Consider the following 25,127-nt stretch of genomic DNA (forward strand, 5'->3'; position numbering starts at 1 on the left):
AACCTGTCACTAATCTCTCAAGTTAACCCAAAAAAGAAAAAAAAAACTTAGCCCTAGCATCTCCTTCTTGATCTCCCTTTCTCACTAAAGCTCAAGCTCCTCATCTCTTTGCTCATTGGCTCTCACAATCTCGAGTTCTCTCCCTCTCTCGTCTTCGGTCTCACACCCAAGGTCCTCGTCACTTCCGTGTCTTCAGTCGTCACCATCTCGCACTCAGTCGCACTCGCACGCCTTCCCTGAGCTCGTTGTCGCCGGCGTCAGAAGTAGCCGGTCCCGAGAGTTTTGACCCTCAACATCTGAGTTTTGACTCTTTCCATAAGAATTTGCACCTTCCTTTCTTGTCTTTTTCCACTTGAGTTTCCTCATCCAACGTTCAACCAGCATCACACTAAGACCAATGAAGATTGTCCCAAGAGAGCCACCACCAATTGCTATTAGCATCACAGATAGCCACTGCATCCCTTCACTATGTGGCAAGATCATCCATGTTGCTGTAACATAACCACTTGCCATAAATGCAATAGCCACCCACATAATCTTGTGAGCTATACTCAATAGTCTCATATGTGGTTTCCTCTTAAAAGGAATGATAGTAACAAGAACAATGACTGTAGATAAAGAAGTGAATAGTGCTATGTTATTGCTTATTGCAAAGACCTTAAAAGCTATTGTTTTACTTACCATTAATTTCCCCTTCATTGGTCCTTCTTGGTATACACCACCAGGAGGAGCAATACCAGCAGCAAAAGTCAAAGTTGCAATCAAAACAGCAACTAATATGATGGTGTTTCTTGCATTCAATATGCCTCTTTGTGCATCTCCATGTGCTTACTCCTTTTAGCATAATAAAGTTGATTCAAATTTTCCATTTTCTTTTGGCTCTAATGCTTATGTTTCCCTGAACTTTTTCGGGACAAGTATTGTGGCTTTTAGGTAGCAATATTAAATCTCTCGCTTACTTGAGGCTGTTGAGGTGATCTAGAGTCTGTTCTTTTGCTAAGTTCCGGTGAGCTTGTGCATTCAATAGATAGAATTTCATGTGACATTTCCAATTCATTAGAAATGTAGCTTCTTGAGAGGGAAAGCATATATAGAAGCTATAGGTGACAGAAAATTGGCTCTGTCTCCTTTGAGTGTGGGAGAGGAAGATTAGATGCTCTTTTTACCACCGGCTCTGATAAATATGGCTTGCAATTGCCTATTTTCTGTAGTGTCCTTAGCCTTCTCAAGGGTGTCAAGTGCTGTGAATCCTTCACTGTTCCGAGTATTAATGTCCAGCTTTATCTTGCTAATCAAGAAATCTGCTATCTAAATTGATAAATTAAAACCATGTTATAGAAAGGAACTGCAACATACCAAGAGGAATTGTGGCGAAAGGGGGCCGAGATGACTGGGAGCGGAACGAAGGCATGGGACTGACTACGAGACGGTGATGAGACAAGGAGCGACGAAGACAAATCCTGGGACCTGCTGCGTCTGCCGCCAACGACGATGAGGGCAGGAATGGCGCACGATCGCAACTGAGGGCTAGACCAGAGACAGTGAGAGATACCGGAGTCAAGAGAGCGACGATGAGCTTGAGTGTGACACTGGAGACAGTGAGAGAGACCAAAGTCGAGAGAGGGAGAGAGCTTGGGCGGGAGAGCACGCAGTCAGCCACAGAGCTCGAGCTTGACGTTGAGGGAGGAGTCTTAGGATTGCTGAACGACGTAGTTCTTGCAAGTTAAAAGAACGAAAAAAAAAGCATGATTCGGTTTGATTATGTAAATGGGCCGGATTGAACCGTATTTGATGGTTATGGTCTGAATAATTAAGTTTATTGATGTTATTATAAAAGACTGATTTTTTCTGGTTTTTAATCTTTTAACTATTAAACCAGTTTATTAAATGCATCCAATCATAATTTGACATTTAAGCATCCTTAAAAGAAATGTTTTAAAGCAACTTGAAAAGTTGTTCAGCCAATGAAAGGGTAGAAATGACAATGAAACTTAATATTAGTACGTACATATGACTTATTAAAAAATTAGAGTGTATATATGTCCACCGTGTAAAAGTTAATTTGTACTTTTGTCTATTCTTCTTTAAAAAAAAGAAAAAAAATCTTAATTGACTTCTACAAATTTAGAGACATAGATTAAATTCTTGGTAATTTCAGGAGTATTATTGGTTATTATAATTCAAATAATCTTTTTGAATCAAAATCAAATAAAATTGAATTGCGAATATGAGAAATGCACATACCTACACCATTATCTACCTTAACCTTATCTGGACCATTATACTTTGAGCAAGTCAAGAGATTGGATAGATTTGGTGTCACATGGTGTGAAGTACCAATGTCTGGATTCCATGATAGATCACAAACTAAAGAGGGGACCGGCAAGTATGCAGTTGGATCGATGAAGATGGTAGAGGTGGTGTCAAATTCTAATTGGAGGTGTGTGAGGCTAAAAAGATGGTTGATGCTGTAGAAAAGATGGCTGGAGATGAATTTCTGAAATTTAACCCTTTTGGAACGATGGAGAAAGTTCTTGATCAAATATATGGTACAATGCCATGCTATACAACCTAATCTGCCACAAACTTGCCATTGTGGCCTTGAAGCTCCTGTAAATAACCTACCTCTTCGAGTAGACCCTCTCTACCTCTTTTTCCTTCAAAGGGAGAATGACTTTTGAAATTGATGGTAGTCAACAGTATTTGATAATCTTTATTGAGACCTTCAAAAAAAGTTTCAATGTGTTTTTCTGAGGATAAAGGACTGTCCAATGCTGCAAGAGAGTATGTCAGGTGCTTTATCTTAGAAATATAATTTGAGGCCGAGAGACCACGCTTCTTGATTGTTTTGAGTTGATTCTTGAGTTGTTTAACTCCCTATTTCATGGATCTTGAAAAATAATTTCAACCTTAGACCAAATCTCATGAGCGAAGATGCAAGAGATACTGAGTTGAATTATGATTAGACAAGAAGAAAATAGAGCAGAAAGATTTGCATTGTTACTGAATAACCTCTACACTTTGTATATCATTCAATAAATCTGTTCTATCTGTAAGCATACATTCTACTTTTATTTATATTAAATGCTGTGGTGCAAACTCAGCAAAACTGGCTGCTGACTCTAACAACCTAACACTCAATATAAGAAAAGAGTCCTAACTAAACTTACTATCTTTATAAACTTTTTGTTTCTTGTCCTGCAAGATACCCTTAACATCTTGATTGTGCATTGTAGCCACTTTCTGAAGATAGCTCAGTCGCGCTATTTGCTTATATTTGCGTACTTAGGTTTTACTTAATGTTATGACATTCTATGTGTTTATAAATTAGATATCTAAATTTTAAGATATTTGAATTAGTTAATCATGATCTAGACAATATTTAGTTATTCCTTCAAAAGTGAGCTTCCATATATGTAATTTATTTAAGCTAAAATAAATTGAGCACACAATTAACATACTCCAATGAAAATTTGAACTTTATTTTATTTTCTTGTGCGTGCAATCTTAACCATAAAGCTACAGAGTACATGGAGCTAAAACGATGGTCTTAAGAACTCGTAGTAAAACACTGATCTCATATTGCCACTAATATTAATTCCAATAGAAAATGATTTTTTTTTTTTAATATATATAGAAAGATACTTGCATAAAATGAAACTTTGGAGAGAAACTATAGAATAGAAAACAAAATGAAAACAAAAAAAGAAAAAAGAGGAGGTAAGTTTCTAGAAAGAGAAAGTGTGGTTGGACATCTTAATAGGCAAGGACTACGCAATAGTCACGTTAGAATTGAACAAATTTATTTTACGAACTGGACGCCACCTCTTATGTATAATGTTGACTCTCTAGTCATACAATACCACTTCCACCTATATATATGGCAATGCATGTGCATTGATTTTAGAAATTAGAGCACATAATCTTTCTTTCTTTGCTTCTCGCTTCACGTATGCGATCAGATAATTAATTGAAGTGAACAATGGCCAGAAAACTAAGCATTGTTATGCTCTGCTTACTTGTGGTGTTGCTTATTGCAGACACCAATGTAAGTCATAATCATCGTTGAATTTTAATAAATCATTGAAATTTTTTCTTATGTCATGATATATTTGCTTACCACAATGATAATGCTTTCAGGCAAAGACAGATGCATCTCCAATTGGAGCTCCAACTCCGGCAACTAGTCCAGCATCCAGCAGCAAGGTATATTAACTTTTTAAGATTATTATTTTGCCAATTTAGCAAAGATAGTATAGGAGTACTAACTTTTAAAAAGATTTAATTTGGTTTTTGAAAAAAATTTTACTCCATATTTTCTGAATACTTATATCATATAACTATGTGCTTTCTTCTTTGAATTAATCTTATTTTTATTTTATCCTCTTCTTAAATTTCAGAATGGCACCACCGAAGGAAGTCTTCAACCAGAAGGTATATATTGATTCACCTCGTATAACTTTACTCAAATAAAAAGTTACAAAAGATTTTTTAAAATGATATGACAAAGATTAAGACATTAGATTATAAGAATATTGGTTATTTAATACACGATAAATGAATAATCAAGTTATATAATTTTATTTGCCAATGAGTTATAAATTAAATGGTACAGTTTCTCCATACTTATTTAAAGGTTGTGGGTTTGAGTCTCCCTATCTTTAGTAAAAAAAAAAAAAAGGTTAGGGACTAATTGTTTTAGTTAACATCAATTTTTTTAAATTATTTTATTTCTTAAATTCTAAACTTTAACTCATAAATTCTTAAACTCTAAATTTTTCGCAAAATAAAAATTTTTAGAATTAAAAAATTGACTAACATTAATTAACTAAAATTAATTTCATATACTTTTTCGATTCTAAAAGGTTATGAGTTCTTTGATTAATTTTTTTTAACTGCGAATATGATCTTATCTTTAGTGGACCGAATGATATCGAATGTACTTTTATTTTTTTTAATTGAAAAGAAAAAAAATACTTTCTTCCTTTACAATCTCTGTTTTCAATCTTGTTGTAGTGATTGAAATGATTTTTGATTAGTTCACACATAATTGCAGAGTGTGCTCCTCGGTGTGATGTAAGGTGTTCAAAGACGCATCACAAGAAGCCATGTTTATTCTTTTGCAAAAAGTGCTGTGCGGTATGCTTGTGTGTACCGCCAGGAACTTACGGCAACAAAGAACTATGCCCTTGCTATAACAACTGGAAGACCAAAGAAGGAGGCCCAAAATGCCCATGAATCTTGAAGCTTTCGCAGTTGAAGTTTCAAACTAGATACAACCTTAGCTTGTGCCACTTGACAACTACAACACTCATATCAATATCACTGATAGTTTTTTTTTTTTTTTTTTTTTCATTAAAAAATAGGTAGGTTAAGTAGATTTAGCTAGGACATGATTAGTCTTAGTTAGGATCAGATTTAGTTTCCTTAGTTTGATTATTTTCTCCATTTTTTTTATGATGTGCCTTTTTCTATTCTTCTGTAAGGAATAAGTGAAAATCTTCCCACTTCATATATATATATATATATATATATATATATATATATATATATATATATATATATATATATATATATATATATATATATATTTTAAAGAAAAATCAAGGTTTTGAAAATCAAATCGGTGATTAAATCACTTTAGCTATTAATTTATTGATTTAGTAATTTAACCGATTTAGTTACAATTTAACTGGAATAATTATAATAAATAATATATAAACTTATAAATAAATATGCAAAAACATAATATTGTAATATAAATGTTAAAAGTTAAGCGACTCAAAAACTGCCGCTAAGTCAAATATGCTCTGTTAGGGTTTTACCTAAATAGTATTTCTGGTGCCGTCAAGTCAACGTTTTCTTATCATTGGAAACATGACTTTCAGGTTTAGTCTCATAGCCATACACAATTCTTGTATTCTCACAGTACTAGGAGGCATGCAGAACATGTCCCATGGGAGTGATGTATAGAATGACGATCTAGTACAATTGGATCAAGAGGACATCAGTGGAGGGATTAGAAACATGTTTCAATAGCTTAGTGGGAAAGTTGTTCGCTGATAAACTCTTCTCTACGGGGACAATGGAAAATGCCCTTCGTGCTATATGCATGGGTTGACCAAAGTGGTTTAGAGTGGTAGACCAAATTAGTCTGTCAGAATTGAGATTACAGAGGGCAGTTGGTGATTAGGTGATGGAGGATCCTATGCTAATCAAGAATTTAGGAGAAAAAAGGCTGTGCCGGATTGCTTCAATTCATTGATAGTTTTACAAGCTTGAGTGTAAAAGAAAGGAACATGGACAATGATATAAGGGAGAGGGAGATGATATTAGAATCAGTGGGTAGAAAGGAGAATATGTTCCCAAGGGAGAGAATTAGCTTGACTACACACAATTAAGAAGAAGTGTATTAGAATGCTGTTTTGGAGGAGAACTTAGATCATGCTTTCTCGGTGAAGCTAGGCTTATGGCAGTGTCAAAAGAATAAAAGCACACTAAGAACCGTGTATTTTATCCATGGATTTGTTGACGACTAAAGCGTCGGTAATTAAATTTATTGACAGCCATACTGACGATAAAAGATCGTCGATGAAATTGTCATCGATAAATCTTAATCAATATTACTGACGGGACATGGCCGTTAGTAAAATGAAGCATGAAAAAAAATTATTTTAATATACTGATAGCTGTCCAGCCGTCGGTAATAGTAATGTTAGAAAAAAATAAAATATTAGTTCTATAGTAAAAGTAAAAAATGAATCTTTTTTAAATTTTCTATAATGTTGTAAATAATATATATACATATATGTAAAAGAGTTTTTATTCAAGCTGAAACTGAATAAATAATAAATTCACAAGACTATTTGAAACTAAGATATTTTGAAACAAGAAAAAACAAAAATATCATCAAAATCGAAAATATAAATACACTACATGTAATAATCTAAGATGAAGCCACCATCGTCGTTGTCGGCTCCATCCTGTGGTCCTAGGGGTGCTGGTGGCACAGGTGGCATCAGCAGTTGACAACCAAACGATGCTGGAGAACGTCTAGGCAAAAAAAGAGATGGCACATCGGATGCATCGCTGGACGAATCGCTCCTTAATTAGCTTCTCTCGCATGAAGGAGTATATGTCTGTGACCGGATTCTTCCACTAGTCTAGATCGAACTGTTGCTAGACGACAATTGATGTGAGAATTATTGTCGGTCTAGAATTTCTCAATAGAAAAAGAACTTCGTTGTAAGCATAGTTCCAAACCAACCAATAACTCTCAATCAAAGTTTAATATTTGGTTGTCACAAGTATAAACCCCAATAAAAATAAACCGATGTATTTAAACCTCGGGTCGTCTCACAAGGAATCGCAATGAAGTGATCAATTATTGGCTATGAAGGAACAATGGGGTTTGATTTGGTAATTGACAAGAAAAGTAAATAACAAGAAAGTAAATGACAATTAACCAATAAAGGAAAGAAAAATAACTCTTGGCTAAGGCATGGAAATTGGGATCACCATCCTTGTCTACAAATCGTGTATTAATAATTATGAGGGACCAACCTATCAAGTCTACTTCTATGCTTGAAGTACGTCAAAAGTCTACTTCAACGCTTGAAGCACGTCAAATAGGCTTGATCAACATCAATCTATAAGTCCTAACCTAGCTACTAATTGACTTAATAGTAGGATAGTGTTAATGGTTATCAAATTGACCACAAAGGGTTCTCAAATCACCAATTCAATGAGACCCAATGACTCAAGGTCACTCAATTCCCTTAGCCTAGGCCAAGAGTATAGAAAACTACTCTAAAGAGAGCAAAATACGAAATTGACAAGATAAACTAAAAAGATTAAGACAATAGAACAATAAAATATAAAGAGAATTGAAATAAAAACAAGAATTAAAAGTTGGATCTAAGGAAATTTAACCTAAACTACCCTAAATTCTAGAGAGAAGGGAGAGCTTCTCTCTCTAGAATTCTAACCTAAAACATGATGAAAACTGCACTATAACTACTCCCCTCCATTCCCTTGCAATCCTTGGGTTCAAAAACATCATAAATGAGTTGGATTTGGGCCTCCTTGAGCTCAGAAATTGCCCCCAGCGTATTGCCTTTAGTGAGGTCACGTGCCACTTGTCACGCGTACGCATGGGTCACGCGTACACGTCACTGGCAAAATTCCTCTTCACGCGTACACGTGGGTGACGCGTGCACGTCGCTGGCGAATCTTCTTCTCACGCATACGCGTGGGTGATGCGTGCGCATGGCCTTGAGTTCAGTAAATTCTCATTTCTTCATAAATTCTCCATTTTTGCATGCTTTTTCTTCATTCCTTCAACGCAATCTTTGCCTTCTAAACCTGAAATCACTTAACAAACATATCAAGGCATCGAATGGAATTAAAGTGAATTAAATTTAACCAATTTAAGGCCTAAAAAGCATGTTTTTACTTTTAAGCACAAATTAGGAGAAATTCACAAAACCATGCTATTTTATTGAATAAATGTGAGAAAAGTTGATAAAATCTCCTAAATTCAACACAAGATAAACTACAAAATTGGAGTTTATCAAACCTCCCCACACTTAAACTAAGCATGTCCTCATGCTAAACCAAGAAAGACTAGAAATGGGGTACAAACATTTATTCAATGCAAATAAGCTATATACACCTGTCTACATGCATGCAACTAAATGTAAAATGATTCTACCTACTTGGTTAAAAGTAAATCAATCTTCAAGAACGTATATGAACATGTAGGGCTAACGTAGTATGATGATTCATGAATCCCACCAATTCAAATATCAAAATGAAGTTCAAATAGACTTGCAAGAAGAAAGCTCATGAAAGCTGGGAACAAGGAATTAAGCATCAAACCCTCACCGAAAGTGTATCCGCTCTAGTCGCTCAAGTGTATAGGGTTGATTCACTCAATACTCTTCTAATCATGCTTTCCAAGATTTGTTTTTCATTTAACAATCAACAATTATTCAATGCATGCATACATTTATCATGAGGACTTATTCATAGGTTGTAATGGGGTTAGGGTAAAGGTAAGGGTATATATATGGCTAAGTGAGCTTGAAATTTGCATCTTTGATTAACCTAAACTCTCACCAAACACATATAGCAACCTATATAATTTTAATACAATACCTAGCTACCCATGATTCCCACTTTTTTCACATACTCATGCATTCTCTTTAATTCACATTCCACATTCATTGTTATTATTACTTTGGGGCATTTTTGTCCCCTTTTTATTGCTTCCTTTTTCTATATATTTTTTTCTTTTATTTTTCTATTTTTTCTATATTCTTTTTATTTTTTTTCTTTTTCTTCTTTTTTTTTTATTTTTTTCAAGATAAAATATATACAAGAGTATCAATGCATATGGTTGAAACATTTAGTGCATGAATATGTACCCAATCCCATGATTTTCAACAAAAATATAAAATACACTTTTACCTCAACCAATGTTCCCAAGTTTCCCATACCCAAATGATACACACCCTCACTAGTTTAAGCTAATCAAAGATCCAAATTAATGGACATTTATTATTTTTCACTTAGGGGTAGTGATGGGATAAAATTAAGAACAAAAGGGATTAAATAGGCTCAAAATTGGCTAGCAATGGTTGATGAAAGGTAGGCTATTTGGGTAAGTGAGTTAAATGAAATGATGACCTCAATCATATAAATGCATGTATATATGGAATAATGGACATAAAGAATCAAACAAATCAGAGATTACAATCACAGAAAGAAAATAATACACACAAGAATGAAAATAAGTGGTTATATGATGTAACCACACAATTGGGCTCAAAACTCACATGCTTGTGTGTTCTTAGCTCAAAAATCATGTTCCAAAATTAATTCCTTCAATCAAGTTTAACACAAAAAAATTTTTCAAATTGGTAGGGTGCACTAAAACAGTTTTCTTGGAAGAAAAATCATCACTTCAACCAAGTAGTCCTAACATAAAAATGGGTAGAATATATTCAAACTCTAACTATCATGCAACCTAGCATGCAGTGTGATTTAAGAGAATTGTCGTGTCAGTATAGAATTTCACACAAAATGAATGAATTCTCATTGCAAGCATATTCCTACACCAACAAACAATCCTCCCAATAAAAAATTTATGGTTTTGTCACAAGTACAAACCCCAATGAAAATTTACCGAAGTATTTAGACTCCGGGTCGTCTCTCTAGGAATTGCAATGAAGTGTATGCATATTGGCTATGAAGGGGGTAAAAGGGGGGTTTGGTTGATAAAAGGGGCAATAAAATAAATGGCAAGAAAAGTAAATCAAGCAAGTATTTAAAGAAGACAAGTAAATAAGAGAAATCAAGTAATAAATAAAGAGACATTCATGGCAAGGATGGAGAATATAGGCTTTCTATCCTAGTCATACAATGATTAATTCATCTTATTTAGTCAACTCCAACAAGAATCTATCTCATTACGTCATCCTCGAAGATGGAAGAAGGTATTATATTATCTTCACACTCGAAGAAAGTCTAACAAGACTAGCTAATCTCAATCCAAAGGTCCTAATCAACCCACTAAGTGAATTAGCAAGAGATTAGAGTTAATGGAAACAATATTAGCTAACAACTCTAGATCACCAACATAAGTTGGGTTTTCATGACTCAAGATTGCCTAATTACTCTTTCCAAGCCAAGAATGCTCAAAATCTACTCTAACATCCAACCAAACATTTTGCCAAACACTTGGAAGGCATAAAAAGAAAGCATAATAAATGACAAGAAATAGTAAAATCTACCAACTACAAATTGCAAGGAGACAAGATCAACAACTCAAATTCACAATAAAAAACATCAAACATCAATTACATTAATAGAAAATCCAAATCCAACATGAGTTCATCATCACAAAAGAAAGCAAAATGAGAATTTAACATTACAACTAAAAAAGACAAGATGTAGAAGTGTGAAATTGTGAAAGAAACAAGATGAAATCAAGTAATTAATTCAAGATCCAAGACATTTTAACCTAATCCTAACCTATTTCTAGAGAGAAGAGGGAGCTTCTCTCTCTAGAAAACTAACTAAAGGCTCATGTTGACTAACTAATTGCTCCCCCTTTACTTGGACTTCAATTCTGCATGAAATACACTCAGAAATAAGTTTGATTTGGGCCTGGACAGCTCATAAATCGCCCCAGCGTTGTGCCTTTAAGTGGGTCACGTGAGAGTATCGACGCGTACGCGCCATGTGCGCGTGCGCGTTGATTGGCTGTTTCTTCATCCGCGCGTACGCGGCATGTATGCATGCGCGTCTCTATGCAAAACCACTTTTGTGCGCGTGCTCATTGTACTCGTGCGTGCCCATTGATGCATTTCCAATCTTTGTTTCTTCATGCATTCTCCACTTTGTATGCTTTTCTCCTCATTTCTTCCATCCAATACTTGCCTTATGAACCTAAAATCACTTGACAAACACATCAAGGCATCGAATGGAATTAAAGTGAATTAAAATCACCAATTTAAGGGCCTAAAAATCATGTTTTTATAGTTAAACACAATTCAAGGGAGAATTACAAAACCATGCTATTTCATTGAATAAATGTGGGAAAAGGTGATAAAATCCCCTAAAATAAGCACAAGATAAACCACGAAATCGGGGTTTATCAAATCTCCCCACACTTAAACTAAGCATGTCCTCATGCTAAAATCAAGAAAGAAGCAAAGGGTATCAACATTTATTCAATGCAAGTTAACTAAATGCAATCTATCTATATGCAACCTATTTTCATGAATGCAATGGCTTAGTCAAAATAAATCAATCTCCAAGAATACAATTGCAAGCACAAGGGCTAAGGCAATAGCAATTAAAGCAAACCACAATTGGATTGAATCATTGAAAGATTTTACAAACTTGCAAGAAAAGATGATCATGGGTGGAAATATGTAATTGAGCAATCGAACCCTCGCCGGATGTGTATCCGCTCTAGGTACTCTAGTGTATGGGTTGATTCACTCAATTCTCCCCCAATCATGCTTTCCAAGATTTATTTTTCATCTAACAATCAACAATTATTTTATGCATGCATACAAATATCATGAGGGCTTTTCCATAGGTTGTAATGGGGTTAGGGTCAAGGTAGGATGCATATGGTCAAGTGAGCTTAAGATTTGAATCCTTGATCAACTTAAACTTCTCACCTAACCTATGACAACTTATACAATTCTAAACAACCTAGCTATCCATTCTTCACTTTTACAGACACTCATGTATTCTCTTTTGATCACCGCACATATGCATTGATTATTATTAAGCTTTGAACTTTGGGGCATTTTTGTCCCTTTTTTATTGCAATTCTTTTTCTCTCTTTTTCTATATTATACTTTTTTTTAAACATAGAAACATAAAATATATACAAGAACATCAATGCATTTGGTTTACACATGATTAATACATGAGTATGTACCTAATTCCAAAATTTTCAACAAAAACACACACACACACACACTTTTATCTCTACCCAATGTACTCAACTTTTCCAAAATCAAATGATGAACACTCTCACTAGCCTAAGCTAATCAAAGATCCAAATTAAGGACATTTATTATTTTTCACTTAGGCTTGTAATGTGCTTCAATTAAGAATAAGTGGGTTAAGCATAGGCTCAAAATTGGCTAACAATGGAAGATAAAAGGTAGGCTATTTGGGTAAGTGAGCTATTTGAACAATGGCCTCAATCATATAATTGCATGTATACACAAAATAGTGGACATAAAGAGTCAAACAAATAAAAGATTACATTCATAGGAAGAGAATAATGCACACAAGAATAAAAATAAAGTGGTTATATATGTAACCACACAATTAGGCTCAAAACTTACATGCTTGTGTTCTTTTCTCAAAACATGATCCACAAAGTGTATTAATCAAGAAAGTTCTAAAAAATTTTTTTTCAACCAATTGGAGTGGTGCTCTAGAAATGGAATTCTTGGAAATTTTCATCATATTGACTAAGCTTATTCTAATGCAAGGTTGTGATTTAGAAAATTTTAAAAATTTTTCCTTTCCCTAGTTTACCCCCTTTTCAATCAAAACATAATCCTTATACAAGGGTCAACTAGGTTTTAACAATCCAAAATATTTTTCTAATCACAATCAAAAACCAAAATGCAATATACACATATATAATAAAAGTGTGCAACAACCAAAATAAGGATATCCACAATAGCAAATATGTACAATAATCCCAAAATGATCTCAAAAATAAAGTGCAAAAATTGAAATAAAGTAGCAAAGAAAAACTAAAGGATAAATGTCTGAAAGTTCACCACGCAAATGATATCCACCGGTCACGAACGGTGACCTTCCCATACTTTAGGATGAAGCATCATCCTCGATGCTACTGCTGAAACTCGGGGTGGGGTCAACATTTGCGCCGGGTTGTGGCTCAGGCTCAGGCTGTGGTTGTGGTACTGGCTGTAAGTCCTCAGGAGGCTACTAAACCTCTGTGGTGGCCTGTGTCTCTGGTGGTGCCTCCTGCTGAGTTGGCTCCTCAGCATGCTCCTTCTCCTGATCCTGCTCGTCGGAGGCGGGAGAGTCCGGGAGCGGAGGTAGCTCAATACCCTGTGATATGAACACCTGGTCTATGCGATCGAGACGTCGCATGATACGACACTCGCTGCGCTCCATGAAGTGAAATAGGCACTATACCAACAGGTATGTCAGCTCAGGTGCAGGTGGTGGTGGCAAGGATGCTGCGGCTGCTGAAGTAGAGGAGGGTCCTGCTGCTGCTGCTGATGATGAGGGTTGAGCTGCCTCCACCACTCCTCTGGCTCGAGAAGGGCGTATGGGTGAGGGCTTCTCGTGCACCCACCCACTCCATGGAATAGTAACCTCCTTGTCGTCGTCATCTGGGGGTGGTGGTGTCACATCATCGTCCTCCCACGGGACATCAGCTAGCTCAATCATGCTGGTGACCAGTGTAGGGAATGGCAAGAGGCCACGGATATACGCGCACTACATACTCTGCCTAATCAGCCGGGGGAAGTCTACCTCTTTTTCCTCCATCACACAACCAATCAGAACTAGCATATCCATTGGGATCTTTGAGAAGTGAGTGGTGGGCAGGACATAATGGGTGAATATATGCTGCCAAGGCTTAGCCTCTCTCGACAGATAAGTGAATAGCATTCCCTTGGGCTTCTTGTTCTCAGAATCCATCACCCAGAGGGCATCAGGTGTGGCAATCACACGCTTCAGTGCCTCATAATCAAAATTCATGCAGTGGATAACTATCTCTGCCTGCTGACAGGCGCATGAGTCACCAGTACGAGGTCGGCAAAGTAATGCCTCCCTAATAGCAGCCTCGGGGATCAGAATCTCTCTACCCCGCACTTGGACTGAATCAAGAGTGGCACGGAAGAAGTTGCAGTAGAATTCTCTCACCCACGAAGTGTTTATCCTCCCCAAATCTCTATCAACAAAGTCCAGATCTAACTCCAGAATACGGCTGTTGATGGCGCGTCTCACATCATTGGGAAGGACCAGTTTCTTCTCAATATTCAGGTTCGTCTTCCGATATTTAGGGAAGCGAAGCTCATAGTAGAGGTTGGGGAACTTGATTGGGTCAGTGGATGGGAATAGCTGATTCTCTTTGTCCACTTCATTCAGCGGATTCTTAGCATAATTAGTATAAGGTGATGGGGTAGAGGCTTTAGAGCGCTTTCTCTTCTTTGAAGTAGTGGCTATAGTTTTCCCTTTGTCTGACATCCTGAAAAACAGTTATGATATGATATAAGAAATTAGCCAAGTAGATGTATAGCACTCAAAGTAAGGCATACTCATGAAGTGAGTGAAGAAAAGAGAATTCTTAGAATGCAAGTAACAGAATTCAGAATTCAAACCAAGTCACAAATCAAGAATTCAAACCATAATTGCACATTGCTTATTCATTGAGCCTAAGAAACACCATATTCAAAAGAATGATCAAAGGAGTTAAGTCGAAAACCAAAAGAGAAGTTAGTTAGTTAAACAAGTTAGAGATAGAAATTAGTTTAAAAATCAGTGATATGACGGTTATCGGCTCAATTGCAAAGAAAAGCATAAAGTATGTTGTAAGCTTACTCAAAATCATGAGGGACTTAATGCAAGAAACAAGTTATTAACATTGGTGTTGGTAGAGTCATTGACATTGAAAAACAAGTCAAACAAGAAACATTCAACACCAAGTTCACTGAGGCATAAAAGTCACAAGTTGAGACAAGAATGGAAAAGCTCATGATCTATATGACTTGATGCAAATTAGGCATGAATATAATGAGTCAAATCAGCCACATAGATTAAAAACCTTCAACTTGTGTATTTACGCAAAAGAGGCACGAATTTTCCAAGGAATTTCAAGTTCATGGTCAAGTTGAAAATTCACTTGAACTATTAAATGCATATAAGCAAAGTAGCATTGTAAACAAGCAAAGAGTATTATAAGCATGACCAATACTTGTAAACACATCCTTGAAGAGTTTCCAAAACCATTTAGCAAACAAAATTCTATTGACACAGAAATCGTCAAATAGAAGTTTGTTGCATCAATTAAACAATGTTATTTCATGAAACATGGTTAGGAAAAATCCGGCAGCATTTCAGCAGTAAATTGGCTATTTTCCAAATTCAAACAGTCAGTCCAGATGCCATATGAATTCATTAACTAGTAGAAACACAAAAAAATCATGTCTGAATGCATATGAATCCAAAGAAACAAACCAATCCTTTAGCAACTAAACATAAAAAAAAAAACAGTTTAGATCAAACCAGCCAGCAACAAATATCATTCTTTCTTTGAACAATGAACAAAAATACTGGCTTAAAATACAACACCAAATATGCCCAATGAACAGAGATAATGGATTCAGGCAACATGCTGTTCATTGAATTCAATTTGCAAATACCATTCCAAGACAATAATCATTCCACTTGCAAGCAGGATGAATTCAAACAATTAAGCATGATTGAGTCCAATAATGAAGTGCAAATTTAATCAGCAATTCAGCCAACAACACTCAGCAAAAGCAAATAACCAGGCAGCAGCATTAACATATCAAATGAGCATAGGGCAAATCAATGAAACAGAATATTTCCAAACAGCAGCATTATTCAAAATAAACCTAAATCTACTATTCAGCCCAGATTCTCTAACCACCTAATCAACTAACATGTATTTCTAACTAACTAAGCTAATTAACAAAATTAACATAAGGCAGTAAAGAAAACAGAATAGAGGAAAGATAGAGACCTGAAAGCAGAGCAGAAGCAGAAACAGGAGAAAGGGACAGAGGAAACAACAAGGTAGTGCTGCTAGCGGCGGTGCTTACGGAATGCTCGTCGGCGACAATGGGGTCGCGGTGGTAGAGGCGGTGGAGCTGTGAGAGAAGATGGAGCAGAGGATGGGGTGAGAAATGGGGACAAAGAGAAAGAAGGAGGGGGGAAAAGAGTGACAAGGCGGCCTTGGGGTTAGTAGATTTTGAACCCACGCGTGCACGCACCGTGCGCGTCCACGTGGATGGGAGAATAAGGAAGTAGCGTTGGAGCGTCATATGCGACCACGTGTGGATGGGTGAATTGAGAATGGACACGGACGCGTACGGTGCGCGTCCGCGCGGGTGAGCTGGGCCAGAGGCACAAAACTGGCCCAGAGTTGGCATAACTCTCGGATCTTTGGCCTGGGTGATGAAAAACCGCATCGACGCATGCGCGCACTGTGCGCTTGCGCGTCGATAAGTTGAATGATGATTGGGCGTGGAGGCGCCAGGTGCGCCTACGCGTGGGTAGGGAAACGCAAAGGACGCGGGCTCAAAAGTGGCACAACTCTCTGGTCCTTGGCCCAGAAAGCTTAAATGCACAGCCGACGTGCGCGCGCACTGTACGCTTGCACGTGGCTGTTTTTTTTTTTTTTTAAGGGTATCAAGAAGAGCTCAAAATCTTTCCAACCTCCTCTAGGACTCTAAAACCAGCTAAGATGCAAAATCAAATATATTTTTAAATTTTTGGGGATTCTTCAAATAAATTGAGAAAACTTGCAATCCAAGCAAAAACTCAAATTCAAAGAATCACCCCTAATTAAGGCATAGAATCTATAAACACCTTAGTGAGCAAAGAAAAATATACTAAGAAGTAAAGAAACTATATACAATGGAACCCGATTCATTCATTCATTATATCTACAAGGGAATGAAAAGAGTTTACCATGGTAGGGTGTCTCCCACCAAGCACTTTTGGTTTAAGTCCTTAAGTTGGACATTTGAAAGGTTCCTTGTCAAGGTGGTTTATGCCGGTATTCATCCTTGAACCTCCAAGAGTGCTTGTCCTTCAATTGATTGTCAGAAGTTCCAACCATTTTCACCAAGCCTTGGTGAGGTTCTCTCCAAGATATGAGCTCCCAAAGTAGATTTCCATGGTGTGATCCAGGATCCCATATTTTATCTTTGCACCCATCTTCTAGTTGATCGCCTTGATTCCATCTGGGTGACAAGAAAGCTGAATCCTCATGAAGGCACCAAACTACTCTCCTAGACCCATTTAATTGAGCATTACACCAGTTCATGCTCTTCAATTTTGAGCTTCCAACCATAATGAGTCTAGATTTAGAATGGCAACCACTGAACATCCTCCTCTTTCGCTTAATTCCATAAAGCGCCATAAGTTGGCCATCCGTCTCAAGCAAACCATACTCAGGTGGGATAACAAAGCTAAGAGTTAGAAGTTTTACCCACTCAAATGAAAGATTGGATGACAACCTAGGTGGAAGAGTTCCCAAAGATCTTGATAAAGCATGCTCTACTCCCGTCCATCCTCTTCTAGAGGCTTCCACCACTTGGCAAGGTTTTTCAAGCTTTACCTCTCGCCAAGCTTCTTCAAGTTCACATTCTTCTTCACCAATTTCTTCTATCTCTTCCCCATTACTCTCATCATAGACAGGAGGTTTAGTGAAGTCTACCTCGTCATCAATTCCAAGCACAGTGGGGAAGGACTCATCAAGCTCAAAAGGATCATATGTTGATTCGGAATCATCATAAATAGGAGGGCTTGTTGCTTGGGACTCTTCTTCCAATTCTTCATTCATAATAAGCCTTGGAAGTTGCTCGTCCTCCTCAACATTGCTTTCTAATTCACTGGAAGAAGACTCAACAAGATCATTAAAGGGATTGATCAATGTGGACAAAAAATCACTAATGATGGAATCCACTTCTTAATCAATTTCCTTCGACTCTCTATCCACTTCGTCAACATTACTCTCCTCTTTAACATCCCTCCCAAACTTCGTGGAAGAGGACTCTTCAACTTGAGATTCCTTTATGTGCTCAACATATCCTAAACATCCAACCACTACTTCTTTTTGTTCACTAATTTCTACCACCTCCTCTTGTTGTACTTCTTGTTTTAATTCCTCCTCCTTACCATGGAGCTTCAAGTTCACTCCCTCGCCAAGCTCTTTAGTTTCTTCTCCACATTCAACAATGGGAGCGCCTTGATCGCATAGGTTTAGGCGGGATGAGACCATGTTACTAATGGCTTCTACCATGATAGCCATTTTTGCTCTTAACTCCGCAAACTTCTTTTCATCCTCCTTCTGTCGCCTTAAGATATGAGATTCAAAATCTCTCAATTCCAACAAGGGGGCTTCATCGGAAGGTGATGGTGGAAGAGAGGGTTCATTATTTGAGGGAAGGTTGTTATGATTGGAAGGTGGTCCATATTGGTGAAATCCTTGAGGTGGTGTGTGTGGACTTTATGGTTCATGGGAGTATTGGTCTTGGAAAGGTGGTGGTTCTAGATGCGGTTCATATGGTAGTTGGTATGGTGGGTATGGGTTAGGGTCATATGGAGGTAAATGGTGGTAGAAGGCTTATGAGTAAGGTGGTTCAAAATTATGTTGCGGAGGGGGTTCATATGCATGTGGTGGTTGTGGTTTGCAATCACAATAAGGATCATCGCACACATTGGATTGGTATGCATTAGGATTAGGATTATACCCATAAGAGTTTGGAGGGGGGTTGTTGCCAATAAGGTTGTCCATAAGCTTGGGGCTCCTCCCATCCTTGATTTCCAAATCCTTGATGCACATCCTCATTGAAGCTTCCATTTCCTACAACATAGTTTGAAACACACTCATAGCCAAAGTGATGAGAATTCATAGTGTCAAGAGAAAATAAAAACAAAGACTAATAAGAACAAAGAGAGCAAAGTTCTACCCTATCAAAAACTAACAAACAAACCAAAAATCAAGCTATTCACAATATATACAATAGCCAATAACATAGCACCATTGCGATCCCCGGCAACGGCGCCATTTTGAATTAAGAGAATTGTCGTGTCAGTATAGAATTTCACACAAAATGAATGAATTCTCGTTGCAAGCATAGTCCTACACCAACAAACAATCCTCCTAATAAAAAATTTATGGTTTTGTCACAAGTACAAATCCCAATGAAAATTTACCGAAGTATTTAGACTCCGGGTCGTCTCCCTAGGAATTGCAATGAAGTGTATGCATATTGGCTATGAAGGGGTAAAAGGGGGATTTGGTTGATAAAAGGGGCAATAAAATAAATGGCAAGAAAAGTAAATCAAGCAAGTATTTAAAGAAGACAACTAAATAAGAGAAAGCAAGTAATAAAGAGAGAGACATTCATGGCAAGGATGGAGAATATAGGCTTTCTATCCTAGTCATACAATGATTAATTCATCTTATTTAGTCAACTCCAACAAGAATCTATCTCATTACATCATCCTCAAAGATGGAAGAAGGTATCATATTATCTTCACACTCGAAGAAAGTCTAACAAGACTAGCTAATCTCAATCCAAAGGTCCTAATCAACCCACTAAGTGAATTCGCAAGAGATTAGAGTTAATGGAAACAATATAAGCTAACAACTCTAGATCACCAACATAAGTTGGGTTTTCATGACTCTAGATTGCCTAATTACTCTTTCCAAGCCAAGAATGCTCAAAATCTACTCTAACATCCAACCAAGCATTTTGTCAAACACTTGGAAGGCATAAAAGGAAAGCATAATAAATGACAAGAAATAGTAAAATCTATCAACTAAAAATTGCAAGGAGACAAGTTCAACAACTCAAATTCACAATAAAAGACATCAAACATCAATTACATTAATAGAAAATCCAAATCCAACATGAGTTCATCATCACAAAAGAAAGCAAAATGAGAATTTAACATAACAACTAAGAAAGACAAGATGTAGAAGTGAGAAATTGTGAAAGAAACAAGATGAAATCAAGTAATTAATTCAAGATCCAAGACATTTTAACCTAATCCTAACCTAATTCTAGAGAGAAGAGGGAGCTTCTCTCTCTAAAAAACTAACTAAAGGCTCATGTTGACTAACTAATTGCTCCCCCTTTGCTTGGACTTCAATTCTGCATGAAATACTCTCAGAAACAAGTTGGATTTGGGCCTGGGCAGCTCAGAAATCGCCCCCAGCATTTTGCCTTTAAGTGGGTCACGTGAGAGTATCGGCGCGTACGCGCCATGTGCGTGTGTGCGTCGATTGGCTGTTTCTTCATCCGCGCGTACGCAACATGTACGCGTGCGCGTCTCTATGCAAAACCACATTTGCGCGCGTGCGCCTTGTACTCGTGCGCGCCCATTGATGCATTCCCAATCTTTGTTTCTTCATGCATTCTCCACTTTGTATGCTTTTCTCCTCATTTCTTCCATCCAATACTTGCTTTATGAACCTGAAATCACTTGACAAACACATCAAGGCATCGAATGGAATTAAAGTGAATTAAAATCACCAATTTAAGGGCCTAAAAAGCATGTTTTTACACTTAAACACAATTCAAGGGAGAATTACAAAACCATGCTATTTCATTGAATAAATATGGGAAAAGGTGATAAAATCTCCTAAAATAAGCACAAGATAAACCAAGAAATCGGGGTTTATCATAGTGCAACAGCTAACTAACAAAGAAGATTAAGAATTGGTGTTGGAAAAAGAGGTAATTACCTTCGGAGGTCGGTCCTCGACCTCCCCACACTTGAAGATTGCACCGTCCTCGGTGCATGCAAAGAAGAGCAAGATGGACGGGTTGCTACAACTGATGAGCTCCTTTAAAAGATTGTGCGGGTGAACTTATTTGTTGCCCCATTTAGAAGCTTTTCCATTTTCCTCTTCGGTGGCCAGCCTAAAAAGAGAGAAAAAGAAAGAAAATTAAGCCCACAACAAAGATATCAAAGCAAATAGATCATAGGCGGGGGCTAATGCCAAATAAGAGTAGGGTTCTCAACTATATGGTAGCTACAACATGTAAATGAGAGAGCAATATAAGCAAATGGCATATCAACTAACACTTGATGCAAGAGTAATGTCAAAACATAAGTAAATAGCATGAAGAGCATGTTGAGCATCAAAGTCAAAAAAGAAAGAGTGATATTAATGCACAAAGGATGCAAGAGTCATCAAAGATTAAGTATTGACCTAAAGTTTCATCACCCAACAATATCAAACAAGTCAAGAAGCACCAAAATAATCCAAGAAATTCTCAACAATTGAGTAGGAGAATTCAACACCAATATTAAAATAAAAAACTTAGAAAAGAAAATTAAAAAAAGTTACAAAAACAAAATTAAAATGTAATGAATGAAAATAAGCGAATGCAATAAACAAAAGAAAATGATAGATGAGAAAAATAGAAAGTGAAAATTTAAAAAGAGGGAGAAGAAGAAATAAAGAGAAGTAAGAAAGAAATGATGAGAAAGGTGAGAAGAGAGATAGAAAAGGAAGAAGAGAAATGGGAGAAGGGAAGAGAGAAAAAGAAGAAAGAAATAAGGAGAGAAGAGAGGAAAAGAAAACAGGGCAAAAACAGGGCGCGAAGGCGACGCGCGCGCATGGGCGACGCGTGCGCACAAAAAGCAGGATAGGCAGGCGATGCATAAACGTCGACCACGCGTACGCGTGGATCAGAAAAGAGAGGTGACATGTATGCGTCACCCACGCGTACGCGTGGGGCTAAATTTTGCTCTCCACACAAAAGCAGCACCACTCCAGCGCAACTCTCTGGTTTTTGTACCAGGAGTCCCAACAAAGCATACGACGCGTGCGCGTCGGGCATGCTCATGCGTGGCGCGCACCCTTTTTTTTTTATAGAAGCATAAAACAGAAACAGGGCACTCTCCTAACCTATATAATTTCTAAAGCAATCAAAAATTCAAATTTAACAAAAATCTTTTAGTTTTTGAAAAATTTTCAAAAACAAAACAAACAAAACTTGCACTTCAAGCAAAATGCAATTCAAAAATAACTAACCTACAACTTAAGGCATAAATCTAATCAAACAACCTAGCAACCAAAACACTAAAATAAGAATATGCAAAGGAGAAAACTACCTAACAATGGCAACTCAATTCATTCATTGATTATATATACAAGAGAATGGAAAGAGTTTACCATGGTGGGGTGTCTCCCACCTAGCACTTTTAGTTTAAGTCCTTAAGTTGGACAATTGGGAGGCTCCTTGTCAGGGTGGTTTATGCTTGTACTCATCCTTGAACTCCCAAGGATGCTTGCTCCTCAAACGGTTGTCAGAATTTCCAACCAACTTCACCAAGTTTGGGTGAAGTTCTTCGAAAGATATGAGCTCCCAAAATTGGCATTCATGTTGTGATCCGGGATCCCATATTTTATTGTAACACCCGTCTTTCAATTGATCATCATTGTTCCATCCGGGTGGTAGGCACATAGAATTCTCCTTGGGGCACCAAATTCTCCTCCTAGACCCTTTCAATTGAGCGCTAGTCCAACCTTTGCATCTACTCCTTGAAGCTTCAACAATAATGAGCCTAGATTTATACCACCAACCACTAAACATTATTCTCTTACGCTTCATTCCACAAAGCGCTTTAAGTTGGCCATCCATTTCAAGCAAGCCAAATTCGAGTGGTACATCTGTAATCTTTTCATTGAAACGAATAAAGTACTTCAAAAGCCTACAAAATAAAAATATCAAATATAGTTTAATAGAATAAAAATAAAAAATTGTAATTAGTATAAAAAGTTAATAGGTATATGTCTATAGCGGACAGTGAATATGAGTCATGCACGCCACTATTTTTTGGGTATATAAGGAGAAGGGGGGTAAGTATGGTTTTGGTCCTTAAAGTTTAGCGCTAGAATCGAATTCGTCCCTCTTGTAATTTTGGATTTAAAATCGTCATTAACGTTTTTTTCGTATTAAAATCGTCCTTTTCATTTTTTTGGACAAAAATGCCCTCACCACTACCAACACAATTATCTCCTCCACCACCACCACCAACACCAACACCACCGCCACAACCTCCACCAACAGCACCACCAACTCCGCCGCCATCCCCCTCCCCCCATCCCCGCCTCCCCTTCCCCCACCCCCACACCCCTACCCCCACCCCCACCCGACGTCCCCTCCCCTCCCCGCCTCCCCTTCCCCCACCCCTACCCCCACCTCGCGCGTCTTCCCTTCCCCTCACACCCACCCCCACCCCGCGTCCCCTCCCCCTCCCCATCTCCCGTTCCCCCTACCCCACCCCGCGCGTCTTCCCTTCCCCTTCCCCTCACCCCCTCCCCTTCCCCCCGTCTTCCCTTCCCCCTCCACCTCCACCTCCACCTCCACACAGAGAAGCAGAACAGAAAATCAACAAATTCAAGCATAAATTTAACACAAGCAGAAATAAAAAACAACAAATCAACAAAGAAGCAAATGGTGGTTCCTCAGAAATTCAAAGCACAAAGAAGCAGATGCAGAAGGCAGAGACAGTGGCGGACGGTGGTTCCTCATGTGGCGGCGGCGAGGAGAGTAGAAGAAGAAGAAGAAGAAGAAGTGGTGCGGTGGTGCGGTGCGGTGCCGGAGGGCGGCAAGGCGGCAGTGGGACGGCGAGACTGCGGCTTCCCTTCCCCCTTCATCGTCATCATCATCAGAGTTCTGGAGGAGGCGGTGGCGACGACGAGGTCACGGCGGCGACGACGGAGGCTCTTCGGCGACGTCCCCCTCCATCCCTTCAACCTCCCCCTCTTCCCTTCCCCTCCCCTCCCCTCCCCTCCCCCTTCGTATACCCTTTTCTTCCCCCACCCCTCCCCCAACGCGTTTTTACGCGTTTTCTTTTTTTTTATAATTTTTATTATTAAAATAGGAATAGGGGTAGTTTAGGAATAAAACAAAAAAATTTATTAAAAAGGACGATTTTAATACGAAAGATTTTATATCGAAAATTAGATGAGGGACGGTTTCGATTTTCAGCCTCAACGTTAGGGACCAAAACAATACTTACCCCTAAGGAGAAAATATGAAGGAGAAAAAGGGAAAAGAGTTTGGAGTTAGTTTTATTATGATATTCTTAGGTTTCTAGAGAGATAAGCTCTCTCCTCTCTTTAGAATTAGGGTAGATGTAGTTAATTTCTTCTCAATTTTTCTCTAGTTTTAGTTTCTAATCTTGTTTTAGTTTAGTTTTATTTACATTTTCTTTTTCTACTATCTTAGTTCATTAGCCTTTTCTTGTTAATTTCTTGTTGTTATTTAGTTTATAAATTCTTGTTCGATTTATATTTTTTATTTATAAATTTGATGTTTTATACTTTATTATTTCTTAATTGAGTTGTTATCATCCAATTCTTGTAATAGATAGTCATAGTTTTTATTATTTCTTACAATTTATGAAATTTTATGTTTATGCACTCTAGGTGTTTGATAAAATGCTCGACTTAATTTTAGAGTAGATTTACATTCTTGGCTTGGATTAGAAATTTGGATGAACTTTAGTTACTAATATCTAAGTTGATTGATAATTTAGAGATGTTAACTAATCTTGCTTTCACTAACGCTAATTTTTTACTAATTTAATTAGTAAGTTAGTTAGGACTTGTGGATTAGGGTTAATTAACTCTAATTGACTTTTCTCAATTTGTAGAGGTTGACGATTTGAGTTTGCTCTTTGTAATTATCATGTTGTGGTTAGTGACAAGAATAATGATCCCTAGCCCTCAACCTTTGTCAAGATCTTTTACCATTTGAATTTACTTTCATTCCCTAGTTTAATGCTTTAATTACTCCTAGTTTAATTTCTTTTTATATTTATTTGTT

The 25,127-nt window shown here is 37.4% G+C and overlaps 1 protein-coding gene and 1 pseudogene across 1 annotated transcript; one reads left to right on the top strand and one right to left on the bottom strand.

Annotated features, from left to right (window-relative positions):
* Positions 1 to 213: 213 nt before the first annotated feature.
* LOC148574631 (uncharacterized) lies at positions 214 to 2,354 on the bottom strand (annotated as a pseudogene).
* Positions 2,355 to 3,982: 1,628 nt separating this feature from the next.
* On the top strand, positions 3,983 to 5,238 carry LOC148574632 (uncharacterized). Its single transcript, XM_088505255.1, has 4 exons — positions 3,983 to 4,048; positions 4,141 to 4,206; positions 4,401 to 4,434; positions 5,057 to 5,238. The coding sequence occupies exons 1-4, from the start codon at positions 3,983 to 3,985 to the stop codon at positions 5,236 to 5,238; spliced, it is 348 nt and encodes a 115-aa protein (XP_088361381.1).
* Positions 5,239 to 25,127: the final 19,889 nt, after the last annotated feature.

Source organism: Arachis ipaensis, chromosome B2 (genome assembly GCF_059453495.1).
Source record: "Arachis ipaensis isolate K30076 ecotype BB chromosome B2, ASM5945349v1, whole genome shotgun sequence".
In the NCBI taxonomy this organism is placed as follows: Eukaryota; Viridiplantae; Streptophyta; class Magnoliopsida; order Fabales; family Fabaceae; genus Arachis; species Arachis ipaensis.

What these genes read in the sequence shown, in the direction of transcription:
- LOC148574632 (XM_088505255.1), top strand. Translation starts at nt 3,983, where the DNA reads ATGGCCAGAAAACTAAGCATTGTTATGCTCTGCTTACTTGTGGTGTTG. An exon ending in TGCTTATTGCAGACACCAAT is followed by an intron (nt 4,049 to 4,140) that starts GTAAGTCATAAT and finishes TAATGCTTTCAG; the next exon opens with GCAAAGACAGATGCATCTCC. An exon ending in AGGAAGTCTTCAACCAGAAG is followed by an intron (nt 4,435 to 5,056) that starts GTATATATTGAT and finishes ACATAATTGCAG; the next exon opens with AGTGTGCTCCTCGGTGTGAT.